This window comes from Drosophila sechellia, chromosome 3R (genome assembly GCF_004382195.2).
Source record: "Drosophila sechellia strain sech25 chromosome 3R, ASM438219v1, whole genome shotgun sequence".
NCBI lineage: Eukaryota > Metazoa > Arthropoda > Insecta > Diptera > Drosophilidae > Drosophila > Drosophila sechellia.
The window spans coordinates 13312933-13340055 of record NC_045952.1 but is presented as its reverse complement, the minus strand read 5'-3'; the positions used below and the strand labels follow the sequence as shown (position 1 = coordinate 13340055).

General features: G+C 41.7%; 3 protein-coding genes across 25 annotated transcripts; 2 read left to right on the top strand and 1 right to left on the bottom strand.

Annotated features, from left to right (window-relative positions):
- Positions 1 to 41: 41 nt before the first annotated feature.
- LOC6606287 (tropomyosin-2) lies at positions 42 to 27123 on the top strand. 23 transcript variants are annotated; one of them, XM_032722368.1, is made up of 12 exons: positions 43 to 145; positions 3066 to 3215; positions 3636 to 3761; positions 4879 to 4969; positions 6663 to 7849; positions 13585 to 13718; positions 15075 to 15192; positions 17758 to 17828; positions 19254 to 19329; positions 19523 to 19585; positions 21600 to 21669; positions 26020 to 26412. In XM_032722368.1, exons 2-12 carry the CDS (start codon positions 3102 to 3104, stop codon positions 26103 to 26105), a joined length of 2136 nt encoding a protein of 711 aa, XP_032578259.1. In that variant the 5' UTR covers positions 43 to 145; positions 3066 to 3101; the 3' UTR covers positions 26106 to 26412. The 23 variants fall into 23 exon arrangements, with proteins under 23 accessions (XP_032578251.1, XP_032578259.1, XP_032578256.1 ...); XM_032722360.1 differs by lacking the exons at positions 4879 to 4969; positions 6663 to 7849; positions 15075 to 15192; positions 17758 to 17828; positions 26020 to 26412 and adding exons at positions 13898 to 14015; positions 18589 to 18659; positions 23594 to 24426 and having other exon boundaries at positions 42 to 145; XM_032722365.1 differs by lacking the exons at positions 4879 to 4969; positions 6663 to 7849; positions 15075 to 15192; ... (1 more) ...; positions 19523 to 19585; positions 26020 to 26412 and adding exons at positions 13898 to 14015; positions 18589 to 18659; positions 20124 to 20186; positions 22079 to 23178.
- LOC116801624 lies at positions 8552 to 9115 on the bottom strand. The gene has a single exon (XM_032722371.1). The coding sequence runs from the start codon at positions 9066 to 9068 to the stop codon at positions 8760 to 8762; it is 309 nt and encodes a 102-aa protein (XP_032578262.1). The 5' UTR covers positions 9069 to 9115; the 3' UTR covers positions 8552 to 8759.
- Positions 24531 to 25732, top strand: LOC116801623 (tropomyosin-1, isoforms 33/34-like). The gene has a single exon (XM_032722370.1). The coding sequence runs from the start codon at positions 24813 to 24815 to the stop codon at positions 25548 to 25550; it is 738 nt and encodes a 245-aa protein (XP_032578261.1). The 5' UTR covers positions 24531 to 24812; the 3' UTR covers positions 25551 to 25732.

The window sequence follows — 27123 nt, the reverse complement described above, 5'->3', positions numbered from 1 at the left end:
CGCGGCGGCTCACACGCACACACACCAGCGCAAACCGCTCGAAATCGACCAAGCGGCGAGCATCGAACGTCAACATATTGAATAAATATTTTCAGTTGAACATCACAATCCGTTCAAGTCGCGGATAACTCCGAATAAAAGTTTTGTAAGTAAAAAGGAATACGTTATCGTTGATCAGTAGAAAATTATACAAAAAATACAAAGATATCGCTGAATATTTCAACAAAAAAACTTGTCGAGTGCTTCAAAAATAATTTTAACTGTGCTGCAATTCGATTCTTATTTAAAAAGAGGATCGAACTCAACCAAAAAGTTTAATTAATAATTACATAACCACAACGTTGCTGCAATCTAACTTAAAATCCACCAAAGTGCCAAAGTTCACCAAAGTTCAACCCTAATCATTCGCAAGTATTGAATAAAATTGAAGATTTTCCCAGTTAGAATCGAAATAAGCCCAAATAGAGGTTAAGCACCTTTGCAGATCGCGAAAAAACGATTCTGGGGACCTTGTCAAGTTTGTCTGCTAACCGCAAGTTGCTATATAGGGTTTCAGCTAAACGTATTTCATGAGATATATAAACATGGTCAGTGGGAACTTCGAACGATCTTAGATTTTAGCGGCAGAAGTAAAGAATTTAGGCAGAAAGGAATATCGAGTTCTATCTTCCTTTAGAAACTAAAATGATCATATTGTATATGAAAACGTAAGGGAGGCATTCTTAAGATAAAGATCAGATCGATTAGATGACTTCAAGATAGCTATCTTGCTATTGAACTAATGATTTCCCGAATTATGATTTGCTTTTAAGAATCCCTAGAGCCTATTTTCCAAGTATCTGGGCAACACGCGCATTTACTTTGCAGTTTTGTATCTCTGAAATCTGATCCACGACCGCTGGCCCTCGCTGCCAAATGAATCTGAAGCGAACGTAGGCGAAATGCGCCAAGAATTTCCCAGAAAGCTCCCTTCCTCTCAGCTTAGTATTAAGTAATATCCGTGGAGAGGCAAGATATTCAACAGATGCCTCGGCTGGCCTATTTTTAGATACAATCCGTGTGTGCTAGAGATACAAAACAGTGAAATAGAGAGCAGGAAAGCTGCAAGAGTATCGCCCAAGGCATTTGGCTAAAGAATCTATATGCATTAGACCCATTTAAACCAACGTGTGTATATATCGTACTCTAAGAATAGAAAATTCTGTATTCTGTATGATGAAATTACGAATTTTCCATGCGATAATTTGGAGATTTTGTGTGGAAAGGTAGATGTTATAAGGAAAATATCTGGAAGCTATAAACTAGGCAGAAAAATAGGAATTACGAGGTGCTAGTTCTTAAGATAGGTTGTTAGTTAGTTGAATTAGTTGAATACAAATAATACGTTCTGATTGTATAAACTATCTTATTGAAAAATGATATGTTGATGAAACTACCTTAAAAATACCTACTTTGTTCTTACTGATAAGGTCATTTCTTCTTAATACTTATAAACCTCTTTGGTGTAGGCCCATTTTTCGATTATATATATGTCATTGCCGAAAGTTATAAGATGTCATGCGAATTTTGTGCTGAATCAACGCAAACATAACTCAATGTGTGACCTTAATCGACTTATGGCCCATACACATGCAGATTTATAAATATATATATATATATATATATATATATATATATATATGTATATCTGTGTGTTTTTTAGGCGAACAAAAAATTTGCCTCGATTGCGATTTCATTAAAATTCAACGTTTTTTTTTCTTCTTTGGCTTATTCGATTGGCGCTTTTTTCGCATTGCCACTTCTCTTCGGCGGATCAGGCGCAGGAATGTAAACAGAGTTTTTAAAAATAAATGCATGTTTAAGGCAGAGTCGCACAAAAAATGACAGCGATGAGCCGTAATAAAGAATTAAAATTTCACGGGGCGAAACTCGAGTCAATTAGCCGCCGGCTGCACTCGGTTCGAGCCATGACAAATGTTGGTCAAGTGGGTTTCGTGTTGGCCAGGAAAGGCAAAGGAGGGGCCAAAAACCCACCAGCTGCGTTCACATTGAGGGGGCAATAGCCCAGTGCAGCCGAGTGATTCATCTTGGGTTTTAAATTCGAGGATGGTAGCTTCAGCATCTGCACTTTGCTGATAAGAAAGTAATTCAAAGATAAAGCACATATGTAAATATAATTTGATTTGAGTAAGCATATATGGTTCCTAAGAGTATGCAATGATATATTTTAGTTAAAAAATATATTAAATATGCTTACTATCATTTCAAATCCTCATTCTGCTTGAAGAAGACTTTATCTACGCAACGATTTCTTGGCCCAGATTCGAATTACCAAAATCTACTGACACTATTTTGCCTGGTGACAAAACTCTCTATTCGAGAATGTGCCCAGTACGCCCAGCTTCGTTTGACTTCACACCATACGATCCGATGTGATCTGCATAACTAAACACCCTTCTTTCGGTACGAAGTATACCCCAGAAAATTGGGTTCAGTTTCAGGTATTCTCGTTTAAATGATTTACTGTCACGAGATGAGAAAACACTCTCAAAGTTCAGAACATCAGCGAAAGAATCGGGCAATAAAAGTCGCGAAGAGACGCCGTCGAAATATTAAATTCTCAATTTATCAGTTGGCTAAGCTCGAACAATGCGACTGACTCGAAAAGGGGGCCTTGGGTGATTCCGTTTTGGCCCCGCCACCTTTCTTCCAAAAATGGCTATCCATTATTGCAAAATACTCGCTGAGTAGCTTGAAATGGAAGAAAGATCTGCCACTTTTATTGATAACATGCAGATAAGATGGGAGCTTTAAAGATATGAACGCAAATATATTGAACAGAAATCAGATTGCAGGATACTCATGTAAAGACAAACTCAATAAATTGCTAAATCAATCATAAAATGCAAATGCATCTTTCAGATAGTTTCACTTTCGCACAAGCCGTGTTTTGCACTTGCTGATTATCGCATAAATCTGCTAATTGCTTTATTGGCTGCACTTAACCATGGTTTGGGCCGCAATCTCATCTCCATCTCCATCTCCACCTCCGTTTCCAATTGCAGTTTCTTTCGAGTGCAGAGTAGCAAAACAAAACAGACATGGATGCCATCAAGAAGAAGATGCAAGCGATGAAAGTCGACAAGGACGGAGCTCTGGAGCGCGCTCTCGTCTGCGAGCAGGAGGCACGCGATGCCAACACCCGCGCCGAGAAGGTGAGTCAACCACCCACTTCCCTAACCAGCAGGTGCACTGAACATAAAAAAGTTTACTTCAAAAAAAAATGTAATGCTCAAAAACAAATGAATCTAGAGCTCCAAATTCTCTAATGAAAAATAAAATAATCTTTTTATAGTTTTTGTGTAAACATTGTCATCTATTCATGTATAAATATTACATTATTAAACCACGAAATAGTAGCTTTCAATAGAAAAGAATTTGTTTTCGGTGCAAGCATGCAATGATACAATGGATGGCTATCATGCACTACGAATTGAAAAGCATTTAATCTAACAAAGAGCATAATTGCCGGCTTTCACACAAACACCATAAATCTTGTTAGCACATGCGATTTTTGTGTATTGTTTTGATTTGGTTTTCAAATAACATTGGATCACATTCGCTTGAATTCGTAGGCCGAGGAGGAGGCTCGCCAGCTGCAGAAGAAGATCCAGACCGTTGAGAACGAGCTGGATCAGACCCAGGAAGCCCTGACCCTGGTCACCGGCAAGCTGGAGGAGAAGAACAAGGCTCTGCAGAACGTGAGTTTATCTTCAAAAAATATTTAATATTTTAAAGTATGTCCTAAGCTAAGTCTAGCTCCCAAAATTTACTTGGTTTCAAAACATTTGCAGTATTTAAATAAAAGCAGGCAGGCCTTTCACAAACTTAATTAGGTAATTTCATATTTTTTAGTTCCTTTTCCAATTTTGGGTTGTTATATTTGCCAAGCATTACTTTTGCATTTTACATTTGAGTTTTAGGTATGTTTTTCCATTTCTTTTGTCTCTCAAGCCAAATTATTACCCATACATTATATGTGAATATATGAAAATCACTTCACTTTCATGTTATTTTAATCTGGCAGCTCAAATTTAAGTTTGACAAATATTGAAATGGATATAGAAAGTGCCACTGAGCGCCCCCAAAAACTACTAATTAGTTAAGTCACTTATAAAAATGTTTGAAACACAAGGAAAACATTCCATTAATCATTTGAAAATCTAGTCCGACATTTGTCAGATTTCAAATGTCCAGAATTTTAAACCATTTCCCCTGAAACTTACCATAAGCCATTTTAGTTCCTAAGAAAAATACGTATATTTTGAATGCTTCTCAATATTTTGAAATGCATTCAAGGCAAGAAATACACATAAATTTATAAGAGGCGTTTTTGGAGTGACTTGGTGACAGCAGGCGGTTTCTTTTGGGTTGGGATTGCTGGGAAAAATGGGGCAGCGGCAATTTAACGCCAATTTCATGGCAGCTTGAAATCAGAGAATTTGTTTGGGGGAAACATTTATTTTGTGTGTTCTCCGGCATTCCAAAAAACATCATAAATTTCTTTTTTTGAATTTCAAACAAAGCAGTCAGCAATTGACACGTAGCACGCTCTCTAATGCTCTCTTTTCTTTGGGTTGGCAACGCCTGTGCAGAGAGGCGCTATTTTTAAATTCGTTCAAAATAGCCAGCGCAAGATATCAAATAACGCACTGAAATTTTCGTTTGGCTTGCCAAAAAAATGGTTCTCGCAAAAAAATACGCGTACTCTCTATTTCTCTGAATTAGCTTTGTATCTAGAAAACTTTTCGTAGTTGGGCCACAGTGTTTCCAAAAAGAATTCGAATTGCGATTCGTCTTTTGATTGCCACATTTTAGGAAAGTATTTCAAGGACATTTGGCATCGTTTCAAAAAGATCACAGCAGGTAAAGCGCTTGGAAAACTTATCGCTGGGAGTGAATCCACAAGGTAACTACTTATCAGACAACCATATTCACATGGCCAAGCCCAAAGCCCTAAATAAATATGACAAAGCGAACGGATGCCTCTGACTAATATTAAAAAATAAAGAAAAAACAGAGATAAGCAATTAAATGAATCAAATGCTGAAAATGCTCTCCTTCTGGGAGAAGGAAATCTGCGGAAGAGAGTCACAAAATGAATAAGTTTGGTACAAAAAAAAATATATTTCTACCACCCCCTCTCTCTTTCTCTCTCTCTATCTCGCTCATTGGGTGGGTGGGGATCCATATTGGAACCTATGCGGATCCATATTGCTGACTCACTCGCACGCGTGCCACACGCAGAGAAAGAGAGCGATCGAGAGTGCAAGAGCGTCTAATGGGGAGCGAAGTAGTGAGTTTCCCCATGCTCATCTAACGGTGAGCGCATGGCCCCAAAATTCAAGTACAACACAAACACAACACAACGAGGGGCCGAGGAAAAAGCAGCAGAAAAGCCAGCAGCAGCCGCCCGCTCATAAATCTAGCAAGAAAAACCTAATTAATTCAATTAATTACAACCAAAATCATACCGGCATAAGTTAAATAAAAACTCGTTTGGTCTAATAAAAATTCACCAAAAATCACTACTTTCATTTAAAGCGATTTTAAGTGAAATTCTAGTGATTTGTATAATTACATAAAAAGTGTTGCGGAAATTGACTCTCTCTATCTCTCTCTGCAAATTTTCACGCGCCGATGAAAATTCGCAAAAGATCTGTATTAAATCATCAATAAAAATAGCGAAACTAAGGGTGCAATGAGTCCAGCTGTTTGAAATCCACAACATAAAAGCAAAAAACACAACTATAAAACAACACGCACCAAATCACACGGAAACAACAACAATAGGCATTGCTCATAATTAATATGTACGAGAAAACATTAAACATAGGAACTGCGAAAGTTAATAATGCATATGAATGGCAAAAAGTGAGATACAACAACAAACCCCAACCGACAACAACAACAGCAGCTGCAGTTAAACCTAAACCACAACAACAAGCTCAAAAGCAGAAAAATGCAACAAAAGCCGCGCCAGCAACAACTACAGCTGCAACAACAACAGCAACAGTGCCACCGTTAGCCGGCAACAGCGTTACCGTTAAGCAAGGCCCCAAAATCAAATTCGTTGGCAACGCGGCGCGCCGCCAATCGTTGGCCCATCAAATCAAGCGAGCACATCGGCATTTACTGACCAGCGGCGGTCAGGATAAGCAGCCGCAGCAAAAGCGTAAACAGTTTATCTATTCCTTAATGCGAAATTCAAATTGCCAAATCTACAAGCGCACACCAGCTGCAAGTGCGCTAGCAGTCAGCCTTGGACAGTGCGCATGTAGTTGGCAATGCAAATTCCACATGATCAGCAAGAAATGCACCGTTGCCAGCACTTCCAGCCAATTGGTATTTTCGGCATATTCCAGACTGGTCACACTGCCCCATCCAGCAACAGCTGGTTCCAGTAAAAAAATTCACGTAGCAATTCTGGTCACAAATTACCGCAAAATTAAAGTAAATTATTGCATTTCGTAAATAATAACGAAGTAACACAACATAGCAGTTTGTAAATATACACAAAATACCAATTGGAAGCAGTGGTCAACGCGGTCAAACGACCCTAAACATAGTCAATCGAACAAAAACCCATTTTAACTTTTCAGAAAAAACACAAGTGCAGCCGCAGTCGGGCAAAACAGTTGCCAAACCGAAACAGAGGCAGCAGAAACAATTGTTCAAAAGTGATAAGGCGAAGGAGAAGTTCAGCAGGCAGCAGAGAAAGCGAGGCGGCACCAGGAGCACTCGCAATCCGAGGACGCAATCGGAATCTTCGGGCCTGTCATCCCGCTGGATTTCCATCGAAGAGCAGTTGAACCTGCTGGACGACCTGCTCTACTACTGCGATGAGGAGGCCGAACTGTATCTAGCCCAGCTGTACGAAAGGTTCGAGACACTCCGGCGTAGCAGGAGTTCCTCGCCAGTGAGCGATTTCTGGAGCGATTCCGACATGGAGCACGATGACTCCAGCACCAGTGGCACTGGCAGCCATACAGCCAGCAATACCAGTCTAGTTCCCGCCTCGCTAAAGCGTCGTGGCCACCAGCATCATCCGCGATTCTCGGGCACTCGCCGTCCCAATGTGCCCAATGTCCAGGAGATTCTGGCCGCACTTTATCGCGGCGACTCCAAGAGCGCGCTCTCCAATCTCAGGGGCGAGACGCAACCGGAGGAGGAGCAACCACAGCAGCAGCCGGAGGAGATGCTGCCACCCAGCAGAAGCACTTTAAGCCTGCCCCTCAGTGAATCGGTGACCAATTCTCTGGGCAGCAACAGTCCCACGCCCACAGACGAAAGCAGCGTGCAGGATGAGGGGGCCAGTAATCCGGCAGCAGCTTCAATAGCTGAGGATGCAGCCCCACCAGCAGCCACAACCACCTCCAAGAGCAAGAAAAAGAAGCGGGAGAAGTGTGAAAGGTCAGAGAAGTCGGACAAAACTGAGAAATCCGACCGGAAGAAGAAATCCTCGAGCAAGAAGGAACGCAGCAAACGCTCCAATCCCATGGAGCTAAGCAGCGACAGCCTGGTCACCGATCTCAGTGCCGGGGCCATCGATGAGGGCATCGCACTGGCCGACGACGACGACAACCAAGCGGCGGAGTGGTCCAAGTTGCGATGCACCAGCGAGGCGGCCGAGATTGTGGCGGAGCGGGAGGCTCGCCGAAACAAGGGACGCTGTGCGGATTATCCGGGACTCGCCTTTGGCAGATCCATCTTCAGTTCGGACACCATGATGAAGTTCAACATCATTCGCAACGAGCTGCACAACATCATGAACACACAACTCAAACGGGTAATTAATGGTCGAAAGACTTGGAGTTGGTTGCACATTCCTTACTAATCTATATATTCTCCAAATTAAGCGAAGAAGCCACCTTCTTGTTGTTGCTGTTGTTCTGCGAAAAGGGGACTCCAAAGTTTGGTTAGGTTTTTAGCAATTGCTCCAATTTGTTGCTGTCGTTTTTCGCATTGCAAAGCGATTACGTCGTCGTCTTCGTCTTTTCGCGATTTTCTTGTTGTGCCTTAACCCTTGGCTGGCCCCAGGGTCTTTATTCGGCCCTCGTGTATTCTTTTCGCCCTAGGTAAAGATTAAGCTGCGGTATTTCTTGACCCACTTCGTTCATACCACTTATTTCTCTCACCTTTCACTAGGCAGAATCGATTTGGTTATTAATGTTGTTTGAACGTTTTTAATAGTGCGTGAGTTTCTTGAAATAGAAAAACTTTAAATACGAGTTTACCAAGTCAAATTTTAGCGGATCATTCAATCTTTGATTTTCCCATTGTGCTTTTAAAAGTATTCCATTAATTTGGGCAAATATGTTTAATTGCAGGCAATTGTTTAATTAGTTACGCAATTGCTGGAATATCTAACGGTACTCGCCGGCCACCTGTTGCCCTCCCCCTCTATCTCTTTCTCTATAGCCTACTGCTGTGCGGGTGGGAGAAAGAGAGCATCCGATAAGACCGCTAAATGGTATTAGTGCTTTTTCAGTTTTTTTTTTTTTTTTTAATTTTGCTCAGTGCGCTGAAAAAGGCAACACAGTTTGAAAAGCCAAAAGGAAAACCCGGCCATTTATGGTCAAAGCATAAAACATGCAGTGCCGCGGCCAAGCTCGATTTGCCAAAATTGGCCAACAAATTAATTATTAAACGCCGATACTCAGCGCGACCTTCCACTATTATTTACTTTTAATTTCTCTTCAATGTCGGCCGGCTAAAAATGGGCGAGCGCTCATTGTTTGCATTATCAAAACAATTACGCCATCGCCGGGAAGTTGGGAATAATGTGTGGCTATAGCTACAGGTGGTTGAACAGTTCGAAGAAAAGCTGTTAGCATAACGCGATTACTCATTACGTTGCGCTTACGTTGTTTGCTGATAAGCGTGATAAAGCGCCGGCTCTGTGTTTTCCGTTTGCCGTAGTGGAAGCAATTAGTGGAACGAGTGGGAGGGGGAGAGGTTGCGTTGGCACACACGCACGCACACACCTGCCCAACCGCCTTACTCATCTTCCTCGCCGACCATTTTACATGCCCGATTTTTGCATAATATTACTTGCCTGGAAATGACAAAAATCCAAAATATTTCTTCACTAATTAATGCCAAAACAACAACAATGTCGACATGGACAGAATTTTAGCGGCTTTTAACAGGTTTTCCAGTCGCACACACACGCGCCACCATGCACACACACACGCACACTGGCGCACCGTTTTAGGCGAGGCAGACAGACTGGAAGGCAGTAACTGCAGCGGCAGCAGTTGTCCCGCTCGCACAAACCACCACCGCCGCTTCGACGGGCGATTCGATGGATTCATTTCCAGTTACGTACTCGTCGCAGTCGCGTCGTCGTTGTCTCTGCGTTTTTGTGTTTTTGCCACCAAATAGCAATATTCAATATTTAAACGCAGCCTATTCGCCTGCCAGTTTTGCCACAAAACACTGCCCTTTAAGTTCAATCCCAAGCTAGGGTAAAAGCAGTTGAAGTTAAAGCTATCGAAGAAAAAAAACCGGTGGTTCGTTCACTCTGCGTGCGAGTGTGTGTGTGTACCGAGCTCTTTCCTTTCGGTCTGTGTGTGCGTGTGTACCATTCCAAATTGAAAATTAAATTTGGTGTGCTGTCCGAAAAGGCAGAGTGCTTCTTCAGTCAAGAAAAAATCGAGCTCAAGTGCCCAGTCAACACAAGTTAAAAAGAAAGAAACACCCACAACCTCTGTGCTAAAGCCAAGTAGAAGAAAAAACCACAAAAATGACGACCAGCATTCCACAAGGCACTCTCTTGGACGTGCTGAAGAAGAAGATGCGCCAGACCAAAGAGGAGATGGAGAAGTACAAAGACGAGTGCGAGGAGTTCCACAAGCGGCTGCAGTTGGAAGTGGTGCGCCGCGAAGAAGTAAGCTCAGCACCAGCCACTTACTTAATTTGCTGCCCCTTGGTTTGGGCAAACAAACGACTGCGTGACTTGTCTTCCGAATTTTGCATAAATCCTACCTAAATGACGAAAAAAAAGACTAGATAGTTCAGCGCATTTCTTTCGCCCCCTCTCTCTCGCTCTCTCTTTTCTTCGTCGGCCTTCTGCGTGTGTGTAGGAGCGGGACAACGCAAGTGTTTGAAAAGGTGGCGCTCTCTTGTTTTTTGAGCTCTCCCAACGGCTCTCTCTCTTTTAGCTGCTGTTTTTACTCTTTGTGAATTTTTCCAGTCTGGCTGTTGTTCTTTTCATGGTGAACGAATTTTCGGGCTCAGATACAGGGTGCTTCCGGCTCCGTCCCTCTTAACTCTATTTTTGGGCTAACTGTTCTTATCGCTGACCGAATTCATTCACCTTTCGAATTGTGTGTTATCTCCCGCTTGACAGCACACACACATACACACTCGAGCATTAGCATAAAACGCACACACGATCAGCAGTCACTCTCCCATTTACATAAGGCCAAAAAGGAGGAAAGAAATCTTTTGTAAATTGAGCGATTCGGTTGGCCTTCTAGCTTTCTGCTTTCTCAGCGACAAAAAAAAAAAGAACAGAAAAACAAAAACCGGCTTCAAGTCCGGCAAAGAAGCCACATCGTTTAGCTAGCGGTGTTCTAAATTCGATTAATTATGATTTTTACGCCACGGCCATCAATAAGTGGTTTAATTCTCCTAATGCCTTTCCAGCTTTTTTGCCCGATGGCTCTGCCATGTTCCTAATTCAATTCTAATTAGACAATTGAGTGCGCGGGCTCCTTTGAGCGAGTGTGTGTGTGTGTATGCATGTGCGCATATGACGTCATTGCTGAGGGAGCATAACTTGAAAACAGTTTAAACTCCATAGCACGAACTTCCTTTTATTCTCGCGTTGAAGACTTTTAAATCAAACTTCTTTATTCTGCCCGAAGTTCGCCCTTAGCAAGCTTCACTGTATTTTTCCGTTCCGAATTCGAATTGATTTTGAATTTGAAAAGATTCTAAAGCGTGATTTCACTCCCTCGTTGAGTTTTTTCCACGCTGCCAGCAAGTGATTGACATTTCGCTTCCCCCTTTAAAAAACGAGGAAAATGAAAACTAAAACAAAACATAATTTGCTTCATTCCGGATTTCTATACAATGCTTTCAATGTCACTTTGCCGCTCATTGGCCCCCTATTTCCATCATTCACCTCCCCTCACTTTCCCCTCCTGCAATTGAACGTTTATAATTTCAATGCGCGCATTGTGACAAATTGGTTTTGATTTGTGTGCTTTGCCTCTTGCCAGTTTCGTAATTCGGAGATTACAGCATATGACGCCATCGCTCCGCCCTTTCCCTCCCCTCTCTCTGTCTCTCCACTCAACAGCCCCATAGACAAACGGAATTTTTGAGAAAGAAATATTTTATGCTTGAGAGCATCGTCTTTAACACAGTGTTTTACATTTTCATGGCTTATTTTTCGGCTCATAATTAAAAATGCATCATCACAATGAAAACACGCCCTACGTGTACCGCTCCAATAAGTCTTATTTTTTGTTTCTGGTGTTTTATTTTTCGGTTGCCAGGGCAATAAAACAAAAAACGAAAAACGCAAAACACGTAAATTTCAAGGTGTGTGTGACTAAGCCGTCAACAATTTCTGGTACCATTTCTCGGCCACAGTTTTGCATTGGATTTTATGGAGAGTTTCTTTCGGCATTTCAACTATATTTTTTACTTATTTTTTTGCACTTTGCCGGTCATTTTTCATACATTCCACAACAATTGGAGGCCGCGCTCTCGGACATCTCTGTCTCGCTCTGTCTCTCTTGGAAACGTGTTCTGTCACCGCTTTTCTTTGCCCACTGATTTTCCGCCCTCCCCTCGCCCGCTTTTCGCCCGTTAATAAAGCGTTTAATCTTCAATACGTTTTGTTAATGAGCTCGAAAAAGAGACAGGGAGAGGGTGAGAAGAGAAGAGGTGGCTGGAACTCCCGCTACAAAACGAAACCCAACTGGAATCCACTCTTCAACTTCTTTGCTTTGCTCTTCTTTTTTTTCGATTTGGGAATACCCTTGATGAAGGGGTATAACCAGTTTGATCAGATGTTGGTTACGCACAAATAAAACCTAATCGTAATTTGATTCTTCTTCAGAACTAATAACAGATCAAGTTCTAACATAAAAACGATGAAAACCGATTGATTATCTTTTCTATAGTTACCATACGAACACCAGACACACTCCATTATTACTTGGTTCTTTTTAAACATAAATACCGGTGACTTCAGAATTAGTTCTTTATTGGGCTTTTATAAAGAAATGTTGTTTGAATGATTATTTGATTTGGCAAGGGTATATCAACTGCGATCTCTGCCTTCACTGTTCACTCGATTTTTCGGCATTTTTTCTTGTGCTGGCTCTTGGGCTTCATCGGCGGTTTTGTTGTGCGACTTTCGTGTTTGGAAAGCTGCGTTGCCTGCTCCCCCAATTCGAAATGCTTTTTATCGCTCATGTGTGTGTATTTTGTACGATGACGTAACCCAACACGGTTGGTTCCAATTCATAATCACACGATACTTTTACGACCCGCACTCACATCGTTCATTTGGTTCTAGGCGTCGTCAGATGGTCAGTGGTTCAGTTGTTCATTCGCTCACTTAGTCATTCCATGTACATATCAGTAGCTCTATATCCATCTCTATCTCCATGCCCGGCACCATATCAGTCATTGGACATGGATTTGGACATGGACATGGCATGGAACTTAGAACTGGCACCGGACTGCCTTGTCCAATTGCCTTTGAGCCGTTTTCGATTCAATGTTTGATTCGCCTCTAATTTTATATACTTTTTTCACCATTTTTGGGCGGTTGCTTAGCGCGCCGTTTTCGCTTTTCATCGTTTCGACGTGCTGTGGCCTCTATAAGGCCATAAAGCAGCGAATATTTTCCGTTCTTTAATGGGTATAGTATTTTAGACTGTGGGAAAACTCTCGATCAAGCTCAATCGATGACGTCATGGGCGGTGAACCTTGTATTGGCTTCATTTTTGGACTTAGTAGCCATATCAGGTAGTGGTGTTGTTGAACTTTTGTTTAACTTTGATGGCGAGTATCGATTACACTTGGCCAGCAAAGCAACACGCAATCATTTGATTCCTGTGCTTTAGGGCGTTTTTTGGGGGTTTGTTTTGACCTTGCTTCGACGACAACAGCAACAGAATCAACAACAACAACGAGGTGGAAAAAGGGAAGGAAGTTTTCTTTACAGGTGGAAGCCGCAAAGGAAAATGGGATCAACGGTCGACATTGTAGGGAAGAAATTAGGCTTACCACTTTAAGTACTCTTAAAAAGGGGGGTTAAAGAGAGCGCAAATGCAGGAGTATCATAGCAGTCTTGTTTTACCAAACCGAAATGAGGATAGTATGTTTTCCCAAACCAAGCGTAGCAAATATTTATGTATGTGTATTTCTTGCCCCAAATTATTTAAGGCTTAGCACCGTAAGACGTAAAGTAAACATTAAGATTTAAGCAATAAGTGTTCAGCGAACGGATATGCTATATCTGGTTATTTCGACCATCGAACGTTTGTCTTATAGGCCGAATCCGAGGTTGCCGCTCTGAACCGTCGCATCCAGTTGCTCGAAGAAGACTTGGAGCGCTCTGAGGAGCGTCTGGGCTCCGCCACAGCCAAGCTGTCGGAAGCCTCTCAGGCCGCCGATGAGAGCGAACGGTTAGTACCACGTTATCACCTAAAACCCCTGTCCCCCACTACCCCATCTATGATCTCCCCCACTGTACCCGAATATGTAAAATACTTCTTAAGTTCACAGAGAATTATTAAGATCGAGTTACAACATATATATTTTAACCGTATCTGTATATCGTTTCGCAATGCTGCGACAAATTCAGGATACGAAAAGCGCTTGAGAATCGCACAAATATGGAAGATGACAAAGTAGCTCTCTTGGAGAACCAGTTAGCGCAAGCAAAATTAATTGCAGAAGAAGCTGATAAGAAATACGAAGAGGTATAGTCCACGAATTCATATAGTCTACGGAATTTGGTCTCCGTTTTAGGGCATTAGGGTTATTAGGTTCTGCTCCTTGAGGTTAGGTTCACTTGGTCAACATTTGCGTTACTAATTAGGTTTTGGGTCTATCTATTTATCTATCTGCGCTCTCTATTTTCTAATTTCTACCTAACCGACTCTGCAACAACGACGATAACTGTCGTTATAATAATGGTCACTTTTATAATGATAACAATAATGATGATGTATCTAAGTTAGCGTGTAAGAAGACTTTCTGTAAACAGCATTTAGTTAGCCCAGTTCAAAGATGTCGACCCGCCGCTGGAACTGGAACACCGTGGAACTGCTCTGAATTGTAAAAACTTTGTAAAATGATGTATAAGACAGCATGCCCTACTTAAGCTTATGGTAGTCTATTAGTCAAATGGCTGTTAAACAATTACGTCGAAAAAAAAAATATGAAAAATCCCCCAGTGATTGTAATGAGACGAAGCCTAAAGTGTGTTTGGTTCTTGGTCTAAATTTAGCCTAGACTAGTCCGTTGGCTTAAATACCTTCTAAAAAATCAGCTACCAAATTGGTTGCACCTCCATTTCGCTTCCAAGAAGCCAAACACAGTTTAAGCCTCTTGCTTAACCCTTTCCGTTTCCCCTAGTGTACCCTGCCTCCTGTAAAATACTTGTTAATTAAGTAGAAGTTCCAAATTGTTAACTCAACTGGCAACAACAAATTTCTGTCTCTTTTGCAACAACAACCACGACCAACTACAATCAAACTTCAATATTCACAAACCAAAAATGTATCTCTCTATGTGAATGTTTGTGTAAAACATCTGTTTGTCGTAACAATTGCAACAACTACAACAACAACCACACTGAACACTCAACGATGTGGACGATGACGTCGAATGAATCTCGTGAAAACTTTTCGGCTGTACCAACTGCAATTCCACTGGGGAACGGCAAATCATCGCTAACCACTTGGTCACTGTCTTCTATGGGCATGGTCGTCGCAACCGATGGGGTCTATATATTGAATCCACACTATATCATATAGTGCTCGCAAAATTCTTGAGAACCGCGCCCTTGCCGATGAAGAACGCATGGACGCTCTCGAGAATCAGCTGAAGGAAGCGCGTTTCCTTGCTGAGGAGGCTGACAAGAAATACGATGAGGTGCAGCTAAAAACCAATTTGTCTTCTATTAAGCTAAGCAACAATAACAACAACAGTAACAGTAACAATATTGAAATCAGTAAATCAGAATCATGTAATGCCAGCGATATTGGTGGCACCAACAACAATAACGCATCCAGAACTATTGCATCTGCTGCTGTTGGTGAAGAGACTTCCACCTTGTCCTCCACAAGCCACGAACACAACAACAATCCCAACAACGACACCTGATCTGGTTCCTTTGTCAAGCGGATATCAAACTGAATAGAATCTAATTGAATTGAATTGATTGATAAAGGGTTAACCGAAACCCGAATCTTGGCACAGGAATCAGCCAGCGTGTTGATGCAAAACTTGTGCTTACCACGACGATTACGAATGATGCTTGAGGGCAGTTAGAGCTTAGATCTAGACCTAGATCATGCACCGCCCGCCCGCCCGCCTGACCACATGCAATATATATACGTGTATAGATTATGACGACGATAATGATGACGATGATTATTAGTCGATGTACATATGTACAATGTAAATCCAATCCAATGAACTTTCGATTGTAATGGAGTTTCGTGTGTATTTTAATGTGTAAAATACCAATGGCAATATGTAAAGTAATTGTTAAGCGGTCCATACAATGTCCACAAGTACTCTATTAATTGTACTCAATGCTCTTCCACGTCAAACAGCTTGAGAAGCATATCGCCACTGAAAATTGATTGTTAAAACAAAATTGTAATTGGGTTAGTTTCTTTACTTGTTCTTTTTATTTCCATTTGATTTACGTAATTGTAAAGAAAATGTAATTTATACTCACGTTATATGCATAGAGAAACACCCCTTAAGCTTAAAATTAACCCAAGGAAATATCTAATTTTGGAATAATATTTTTGCAAATTAATGTTTATATACATAACATATTATATACTACAAAAATATATAAATACAAATATATAATTGCAGCATAAAACTAATTTGATATTATTGACCAATGAGTTGGAGCAGATAATATTTGGTTACTTCATGATGTTGTACATTTCTAGGTGCAGATATGAGATATGGGTTCTAAAAGTGTAGCTATGATATAGGGTTCTTAATTGTTAGGCGAATATTGGACAAATTACTATTAGGAAATAGTTGAATTCAGATGTATAAAGCTAGAAACTTGACGTATCTACCAAAGATTGGGACTAGGGCTTACTGCTTTGATGGATTGCCAGCACATATCTGTGTGTAAAGATCTTAGTCTTTTTCTATACCCCATAACTCTTGCCATTCCCAATCCAAGGGGTGGCCTAAATGCCTACGTTTTCAGCACGTCAATTGGATCGAAAAAATATACCAACTGATAAGCCACATGCACAGATAAGCCCCATTTCTGCAGTGTTGTTCTTCGCTTTTGCTACCTTATCTTTTTCGCAGAAACTAAGGCAAAGGCAACGATTGTATGAGAAGTACGAAAGCGTGAAAGTACAAAATGGAATCCATAACTGGCACCGAAAGGGGAGAAGGGTTTGTTTAACTGGCGGCGATAAGTGGAGGAGGCCCCTCCCCAAACGGGGCAGATTGGATTCGAGTAGATTTCGCACGCCCAGGCAGCTCCAATTTTGGGCCATGACATAAGCGCCTAAAAACTCTGGCCAAAACGATCGATGATGCATTGTGCGAGAGGGAGGTGATCACTTTTGACCCTCAGACGTAGGCCAATGGAAAGTGCCGTGAGTCAGTGGCCAGGAATGTGCGTGGAGCAACTTTGTTCCAGCTAAAAGATCTGACGCCACTTTAGTCGCCGTGGTGCCATGCCTGGTGCATTGGCTTCGTGATTCATTGGGAGCTCCTAAACATACCGGAACATGTCAGCATGAGGAGGAAATTGAAATCAGTTTTGGCTAACAAGGCTATTAAAGTTTATTGGCTGTGCTCTTAAATGGGTCAAGTATTTCCACATTTTTTGGTCAGATTATAGGAATAGGAACCTGGCAATCAGTGGAATAGTTCATTTAAAAATTTCTATATGGTAATGTTAAACTTTTAAAGCTCGCGATAGTAACTTCCTTTAGCTGAGATTGTTATACATATAATTATTTTGAGATTTTTTGGGAATATTCTTCGAAATAGGGTATTTGATTTCCAGGAAATGTACAACAAATGTGAAAGTTGCAAATATTATAAAAACTCCGAAAGAATATGTTATGCTATGTAAACAGATTGAGAACAATTAATAATAGTATGGATATTGAAGAGCCACACGACAAGCACAAGTTTTATGGGATAAACAAATGAAAACAACACAATAACAATAGGCTACACAAATTGTTTTGTTTAATACTAAAATATGCAAAGGCACCACACAAAAGCCATACCAAAACATTTATAATAATACCATTAAAAACTAATAAATACTTCATTGAAAGCTTGTATGTTTCATTTACTAAACGAAATCTGTGTAAAAACCATGAAATTAAATACATTTTCTATACGTTCTCCTGTACACCCGACGTTCCCTGTATTATACCAATCAATCGACAATGAACCAATGAATCCATATGTAATATTGTATGAGAAAAGGTTGCCCGTAAATTGGCCATGGTTGAAGCCGATTTGGAACGTGCCGAAGAGCGTGCCGAGCAGGGTGAAAAGTACGTTATAAGTCCAGATCTAAATACATATTGTTCGAATTGTTTGAAGCCCGTCTTTATGTGCCTAATAACGAAAACAATGTTGAAACTGCCGCAACAACCTAACCTCATTTAATTAAACCCAAAAAGTGAATCTTATATAATTTTGCATTTCCCCCGTTGAGTTTAAAATTTTATTTTGTTCTTGTTTTTTTTTAGCTAGCTAGCTTTTGCCCATATGTTTATATTGTTTGGTTAAAAATGTGAATATATCGTAGAGAAACCACCTACCTAATGTTTTGTATGATGAAAGCATGCTAAATCTCAATTAGTTTAGATCAAACAGAAGCACAAACATGGAGCAGCCAAGGCGAGTAGTTTGATGTTCTCTGAAAATTTCCATTCAGTTTTACTGGCTGTAAAGCGCAGTGAACTCCACTTGAGGTGGAAAAAAAGCTGCAATGACCTGAAGTTGCAGGTCAATGCGCTTTATCAACCGCTCCCCTAGATCGGAGCAACGGAATAACAGAGAATTTTCAGCTCCTTAGCCCAACTGCTTTGTGGCCATGGGATGATGAATGAATCCAGCACAGTATTCACATTTTTTGCCAATCTGCTGCTTTAAGCCAGACACGAAACTAATCTCGAAAACCGTTTTTTCTATGCCATCCGTAACCCCATGCCAAACCAATACAAAAATGTGTGTACTTAACACAATGCTAACACCTTGCCACGCCCCCGCTATGCCACGCCCCCCGCCTTGCCCGCCTGCGCCGAAAAGGTGGCCAGAAAACTCGTGCTCATGGAACAGGATCTGGAGCGTTCCGAGGAAAAGGTCGAGCTCAGCGAAAGGTTTGTCCACACTGCCAAGCCCCCACATCTTCAGCATCTTCTATTCGCTGTCTTTCAAGTGTCTACTAACTGCATTTCGTTGAATATATAAGCCACGTTCGTTGCTGTTTTTGCGCGCAATTTATGCCCGGGATGGACAAATATTTATTTATAATTTCCATAGATATAAATAACCGAATAAATGACAAAGCGACAGCGAACTGAAAAAGTGAAATCGTTTGAGTTGCGCCGGTCCAAAGACAATTGTTATTATTATTAGAAAAATATTTGCCAGACCTTCGCATCATGATTTGACGGTTTCTCGTCTCTTGGCCAAGACAACGCGACTTGGCCAAGTCAACTTAACTCATCGCCTCCATCGGCAGGCAGTCACAAGATCTTTTTCGAAAGTGAAGTGCTGTCAGCTTGGAGTTGGTCAACCGTCTGTTTTTTTTTGGCATTGCTCGGGCATAAATTGCGCTTGAAAGAAACCTTTATATTTGACAATTGCATGAGTTGTGCTATTCTTCTTCTTTATACCCAAACGATCTATGGAGCAACTATTTAATTATCACCTTTTTTTGTTTTTGTGTCATCTTTCCTGCGTGCCAACAGCAAAATTGTGGAGCTTGAGGAGGAGCTGCGCGTGGTTGGCAACAACCTGAAGTCCCTGGAAGTCTCTGAAGAGAAGGTCAGTATATCCATAGGTTGACTAAGCAACCAGCTACTAACTCCATTGGAGTTGTATTTCAACCAAACTATTTAAACAAACCATTCTTAAATATTTCAATTGAATACCCAAACTCCCTACCCAACCTCCAATCCTATCCGCGCCCCAAATAAATTGCCCGCGAAATGAACAAACAACAACGATAAAAATGTAGGCCAACCAACGTGAGGAGGAGTACAAGAACCAGATCAAGACCCTCAACACCCGTCTAAAGGAGGTAGATACGATACAAAAAACGCCAATCTGCGCACCAAAAAGTGGCCCAAATGCAAAGCGGGAGCTTCCCAGCCTGAAATCCATGCGAATTGGGTGTCCAAACCAGCGAATATATACTTATCTTTTGTTGTTGTTCTTCATTTTGTTGTTTTTTTTTTTTAACTTAATACCGATGAATTAAGGGACATTCGATGCAATTCCCCCTTTCCAAAGAAGGGATTACTTCAATTGTATTCGTACTAATTCCTTGAAAATGTCTACCGACATGAAATTCGTTTACAGCTCAAGCGAAACTAGTCCTTTGCCCTTTGTTTTACTAATTTATATTTTCTGTTCTTTTTTTCATATATTTGTTTAAATGTTGCCGCTAAAAAACGCCAATTATCCAATGCTAATTTGCGCACCTGCTGGATGTTTACCACCTGCAAACTGATTTGTTTTTGCATGAAATCTTAATCTATGTTCTATAAAATGCCCATAACACAAAACCCAACCGCTTGCCAAAACCGAACACCAACAAAAAAAACTGAAACCCATAGGCCACACAAAAAGAGGAGACCTTTGAGACGCAAATCAAAGTATTGGATCATTCTCTGAAAGAGGTATTACGAAAGAGTCAAACTTTTCGATAAGTATAAGCTGTGGTCTCGGTGAATCTCTGGTGTTGGTCGATAATTATGCTAAGCCAATATGCTAATTCCACTAAGCTAACTTAGACTATTAATTAATAATTAAAAATAAAAACTAAACAGAAAAGAAAATATTGAATTGCACAAAACGTTATTCTCAATTTTAAATTTACTGTACATATTCGTCAATTCGACATTTAATATTTTCTTTTATGTGACAAATACAACAAACGCTTTGTGAAAATACAGCAAATGAAACGGAAGAATTCCGCAAGTTATGAGTTTAAGATCAATAGATCGATATATATCGATATTTCGCTATAGAGCGTACATCATGGGCAAGTATCTGTGAATCAATCTCCCGCAAAAGACGTGTGTGTGTACATTTGTTCAAAATTGAAAACAACTTTTTGTGCATTGATTGCAAAACCCATAGAAAACGATGAGTTTACAAAATTTACAAACCACTCCTAAAAGCTACTGCCTGATTAGCGGCAATCGATTTAATTATCGCTATGTAGACGATCGACATTAATTCACTGAGATATTTATTTCGGTAGATATTTTACCCAAGATCCTCAAAAACTCACATCCTTGCAGCAACACACACACACGCACGCACACACACAGACACCCAATGTACGTGATATTGATCTTGATCTATTGTCATAAACTATAATTTGTTGTATTTTCCTCGACGTCTAGGCACGCGTCAATCAGAAATATTACGAACAGGAGCTCATACAGTTCAAATTAAATGTAGAAGCTGTAAGTCGCCGCAGATTTGCGTTGGCGTAGAGATTATAGATTCCGTCGAATTGCGATCTTAACAGCATTTTCTGATTTCCTGTTTTATATGCAGTGACTGCCGTAGCCTCCACCAGTAATCGTTGCTCTTATCATTCCCCTAATGACATTTAATTTGTCTGATTTAGGATTTGTCTAAAAGCCCTAAATATACACAAGCGTCAGCAGTTTGTAAGCATTCTAGTTTAATCAAACAAAAACCGATATAGTTTCTAAGTCTTTCAGTTGATTGTTTCGTTACACTTTTATTACTAGTTTCATTTTGTCATTTGTTTATCGACTAATCTACATTTGTCACGTTCATTTCATTTATTACGTTTTTCTGCTGGTTTTGGTAGCATATTTGGGAAGCTTCTTGGCTTGATTGAACTTAAGTTCTAAATGAGTTTTGCAAAGTAAAGTTTTTCCATTCAGAACTTATAGTTTTGCAGTCGGGCAAGAGCTGAAGTTCGGTGCATTTGACTGCTTCAACTCTTGCCTGCTATTTTAGCCACTTTTTGTAGCTTGCTCTCCACTAAATATTAAGCACTTAACTAACTTAACTATTTTACCTCTTTCCCTCCCTCAATCAATCAAAAGGCTGAGGCTCGTGCTGAGTTCGCTGAACGCTCCGTTCAGAAGTTGCAGAAGGAAGTCGACAGGCTCGAAGGTATGTCCGTCAAAGATTTTATACAAATTTTACTGAGGATGTAGGAGAAATAGCTCAGAAATTGAGAAATATTCAACTATTTTAAATTAAAGTACAAGACCGAAGTTGTATTGTTGTTTATTATGATTTATAGTACTTTAAGTAGGTTCAAAATTACATTCCTTACTCCAAATCCAGTACCAATTGTGATCTAGTGAACTTTTTATGTACCTCGATTTTGTTATTTATTATCATTTAATGCAACATATTTTATAATTTGATTTTCTAATTTGTTTACTTTTCATATATAATTTCGTTGTTATTGTTATTGTGCTTAACAAAATACAACTTGCGCTGCTTGCTAAACCACTGTTGCATGACCTGACCCGCCCTGCCCCACCGCAAAAAACTGACCAAATATCGAAACCAGATGACCTGCTCAACGTGCGGGGCAAGAACAAACTGCTGCAGGAGGAAATGGAGGCCACCTTACATGACATACAGAACATGTAAACAACTAATTTGCTTATGTAAATTAACTAAACTGCCTGCTTTGACGTCAAACAAAAAACACCCACGCACACGCAAAACTGGAGCTATCCATATCTAAATACTAGCGAACATATCTCGACTCCACTCCACACAACACCACCCAAGACACACCACGCCCACCACCACCCATACGAGACAAGATCCAAGGACGCCGACAGAAGTGTCTTCCATGCGGATGCGAAAGCCATCTTCGAACGCCAAGCAACGGGAGAGTTAATCAAAAATAGCGTTAAACACACTCTAAACATAAAAATAAACTCAATGGAGATCAGATAAAAGGGCAGAAACTAAAGCAAAACATTCTCGTAGCACAAGCGCATTCCATTTCGATTCCATTTCGATATTTTCGATTGCGTCGATATTTTCGATACCATTTCGCAAAAATTCGAACGGTTGACTGGCAGCTAGCGCCATTTTACTATACTGTTGCAATACTATTTCGTTGAATCTAAATTTAATAATTATTCAATTGATTTTACTCCTGCTTTTGCTACCCCTACCTTGTTTTGTTTTATTTTAAACCTTAAATTATACTTGACCTTGTACTTTTGTATTTGACGAGATGACAACTTGGACAACAAACGCATTGCCGCCTTCTTTTTAGTTTACGTGTATTAAATAGAGAGACAATCAATCGCTGTTATTTATATTTAAAGAGTAAATTCTATGCTAAAACTTTGTATTTTGTCGCCAGCTTAACTGTATTAATAATATGCTAATGTTTACCTTGTTTATACATATTTAAACAAATTGTCGTGTTTGCAAAACGTTGTGTAATATTTGCCTACTTTTAAGTTGCCGCTACGCCTACCACCACAAACTATAGCCACTCTTTCGATATAGTTTTCGATTTCACAACAAAAAAGACAATTTTAGCTAGCGCACATCATTCCAATTGCGAATCGTCCACCGGTTCAGATAACTTTTATTTAAAAAAAAAAAAGAAAAAAATAAAACAAAATACGATTTCCACACTAACTACAAAATCTTCTGATTCTGAATGCCGTGACACCCAAATGAAGATAAGAAGAATGCTGCAACAAGAAATGGCATTAAAAATTCTAATTTGATCTATTTACGATTTACATAAATTAATTATTTATACTTTAATATATACCTATACAATACATATACTATACAATACATACCATGCTGCTGCAATTGCACAAATAAAGTATTTTTCGAAAAACGTATGCCCCGCCCATCGATCGTCCAGCGTTTAGTGTTCGCCCCGACCCGACTCTGTCTGTGTGCCCCACCCACATTTGGCCACCACTGGAGGTTCTATCGCCCTGCTCTCTCTCTCGAATCTGCTCTAATCCGACTTTCTAACCCCTTGAACCACCACCAAACCACGAAATCTCGAAACTACCACACCCATCCGCCACGCCAGACGAGATGATCAAAGAGATCGAGCACTATGCCCTCGTCGGCGACCAGCTGGACTGGACCTTCGTGGAGATGATGGGCATGCCACCATTCTACAACGAGCGCTACCCCAAGCCGCCGACACCGGAGCTCACCGAGGAGGAGAAGGCCGCCCTGGAAGCCGCTGCCATTGCCGAGGCCGAGGCGAAGGCTAGGGCCGAGGAGCTGGCTGCCCTCGGCGAGGAGGCAGGCGCAGAGGCTGGGGAGGGTGGTGCACCGGCGGAGGGCGCTGCTCCCGGCGAGCCTGGTGCAGCAACTGAGCCCGGCGTCGAGGCACCACCGGCTGAGCCCGAGAGGATCCCCACGCCGCCACCACCACCACCATTCGAGTACTCCATCGATTTGCCCCCAGAGGGTGCTGAGGTGCCGTACGTCAGGAACGCGGAGCCAGGCGACTTTGCTCCGCCCGCCGAAGCAGCACCAGCTGAAGGAGCGCCACCAGCCGAAGGAGCACCACCAGCGGAAGGAGCCGCACCAGCCGAGGGAGCACCAGCTGCAGAGGGCGCTCCACCGGCAGAAGGAGCACCAGCAGCTGCCCCAGCTGAGGGCGAAGCTGCTCCACCAGCACCGGCTGCCGAAGGGGATGCCGCCGCCGCACCTCCACCACCACCGCCGGCTGAGGGAGAGGCTGCTCCTGCAGCTGCTCCGGCACCAGCCGATGGCGAAGCCCCACCAGCACCACCTGCCGAGGCGGCTCCTGCTGCTGAAGCACCTCCTGCTTAGAAACCCCGAACATGTTTTATTGCGATCAGTGAAAATAGATGAAAGGATCTCTAGAAGGATCTCGGCGTTCAAGAACTGGCCAAAGTGTTTTCCTTCTCACTAACTATTCAAGCCCCAAACTCCCGAAATAATAATTGATAATCCGAAAATGTAAATAAGCTACGGTGTATATAATTTGAAGTGTTCTTTTCCCATGAGAATGTCATTTTGGTGTTTCGCGCCTTGTGAGCCCCTTCGCTTGCTCCTCCTGCCCGCCATCGAGTCCTACTGTTTCCCACCCAAGATGATTCAGTTTAATTTTCAATTTACGCTTCTATTCCGTTTCACGTTTTATTTTATTTCTCTCTATACTCTATCCCCCGTCACCATCGCTTGTATTGCTTTTCTCAAAAACATCTTCGCATACCGATCCTGAATCGCCATAACCAGACGACCTAATCGTTGAAAAAGAGCGCTATTGCATGATTGGCGACAGCCTAGACGAGGCCTTCGTTGACCTCATTAAGGGTCTGGAGCCGTTCTGGAATCCGCGCAACCCCAAGCCGCCGACTCCGAAGCTCCCGACGCCCACGCCAGAAGAACTGGCCGCCATGGAGGAGGCACGAGCTGCGGCCGAAGCTGCCGCAGCTGCAGAAGCGGAAGCCGCAGAAGCAGCTGCCGCTGCTGGCGAAGCCGGAGCAGATGGTGCACCCGCTGCACCCGGAGATGAAAAGGCACCTGAAAAGGAACCCACTCCGCCCAAGGAGCCCACTCCTCCGCCACCACCACCACCGCCATTCGAGTACTCGATCGATCTGCCACCAGAGGGTGCCGAGGTGCCCTATGTCAAGAACTACGAGCCACCACCACCCGGATCCGAGCCAGAGCCAGTGCCAGCCGCTGAAGGGGAGGCTGCTCCGGCAGCGGAGGGTGCTGCTCCGCCGGCTGATGGTGCTGCTCCACCCGCTGAAGGCGCTGCTCCTCCAGCCGAGGGTGCTGCTCCGCCAGCTGAGGGTGCTGCTCCTCCTGCTGAAGGCGCTGCTCCTCCTGCTGATGGCGCCGCTCCTCCAGCCGAGGCTGCCGCAGCACCAGCTGATGCAGCGGCTCCAGCTGCCGAGGCTGCTCCAGCTGAAGCTCCTGCAGCCGAAGATGCTCCAGCTGAAGCCGCTCCCGCCGAAGCGGCTCCCGCTGCTGCCGAAGGCGAGGCACCTCCAGCTTAGGACCAGCTCGCCACATCCGCGCCAGAAATCGCTGCTGCACATCACCGAAAGAGAAAACCACTGCTACCACATGCTGCCCTGCTTTTAAAAAACCTAGTTAAGAGCACGTTTTTTATTTTTGAAATAACGCAAAACGAAATTGAATTAAACATTCAGTTAGCCAAAGCATTATAAAAACGAAATGCTGCTTTTATTTTTTGTTCTTGCAAACTTTTTGATTTCCTTTAACCACACAGCTAGCACAACTTTGCCGATTTTGCGAACTCAACCGGTGGCTATTATTTATTTATTTTATCCAAAACCGAGGTAACTATCATTGGTTATTGTCCAGATTATAAGTTTTTGTGTGAAGGTCTCAGTTTGTGTCAGGTTTTAAATGTAATTTTAATGATTTCCTATGCGTTTTTTATTAATTTCCGTTCCTTACTCTTGCGTTCTTTTATGATTTCCCACACACCAACTCGGACAGACGACCTGGTCCTGGAGAAGGAGCGCTACAAGGACATCGGAGACGATCTCGACACCGCCTTCGTCGAGCTCATCCTCAAGGAATAAGCAACATCCCGACCTTGACGGACCCTCGCACCCAGACCAAAGTCGATCCGCACAGCTATATAATTGGGCGGCACACCTTTCGATTGTTTTTACTGTAGTCGCATAATCGTAGGCGCACTGTACTTGTATCTAGAGTAGCCTGCACTTTTGATTTGTGTGTTCGTAGATGGATAGTTTGTAGATTGATTTTGACTGCGGACCAATTAGAGGAAGCATCGATGTAATTGTGTATTTGTTTGACTCAAACGTTTTTATTTATTATTTGTATCCAAACTAAGCAATAAAGCAACCAATTTGAAAACATAAATCCCTATAAACTTACCACATTTATTTGGTTTATTCCACCTGCTGCAGACGAGGTGAGCAAAGGTAAGGAAAAGTACAAAACCATCGCCCAGGAACTGGAGTACGCCGATCTCAACAACTACTAAGCGAATGAAACCCACTTCATGGCGAGATGAGCAGCAATCACATTGAAGACAAATGGAGTCCGAAGGCATTCGACGTCCGATTTACAAATTATTTTTAGCATAACACTTCTTTGCCTAAGCATTCCCAAAAAAAAAGACAAAATTCTTACATAAGAGCGAGAGTTTTACAATAAAGTAAAAAATACATTTTTAGCAATTACTAATGCAATTTATATGGAGCCTAAAGTTAAAAAAGAGTTGTGTAACGAAAAAAAACGCTGCCATTTTCTTTGAAACCACAATTCCAGTTTGAAAAAGTATGTGTAATATTTTGAATACAAAACCCCAGAAAGCCCACCACCACCACTCAATATTGTTAATCAGCATCTTTAAAAAATAACTCAGTATCGCTTAAGCCAGAGTCAATTTTTCTCAACTTTCTGTTGCTTGTGTTTCATGGCAGTTCGCGAAGTGTATCTACAAAATTTCTATGGCCTTTGTATATGATTAAACAAGAAGAATAAGAGATATATTAATAGAATATATAAACAAAGACGTATAAATTAAATTTACACATTTGTCATAGCTTTTGTAATTCTATGAAGCGT

Excerpts from the sequence above, each read along its gene's own strand:
- LOC6606287 (XM_032722350.1), top strand. The coding sequence starts at position 5,872 with ATGTACGAGAAAACATTAAACATAGGAACTGCGAAAGTTAATAATGCA. Across the intron at positions 13,719-13,897 it reads GCCGCCGATGAGAGCGAACG|GATACGAAAAGCGCTTGAGA; the intron begins GTTAGTACCACG and ends CGACAAATTCAG. Across the intron at positions 18,660-19,253 it reads AAGGTCGAGCTCAGCGAAAG|CAAAATTGTGGAGCTTGAGG; the intron begins GTTTGTCCACAC and ends GCGTGCCAACAG.
- LOC116801624 (XM_032722371.1), bottom strand. The coding sequence starts at position 9,068 with ATGAGTAAGGCGGTTGGGCAGGTGTGTGCGTGCGTGTGTGCCAACGCA.
- LOC116801623 (XM_032722370.1), top strand. The coding sequence starts at position 24,813 with ATGATTGGCGACAGCCTAGACGAGGCCTTCGTTGACCTCATTAAGGGT.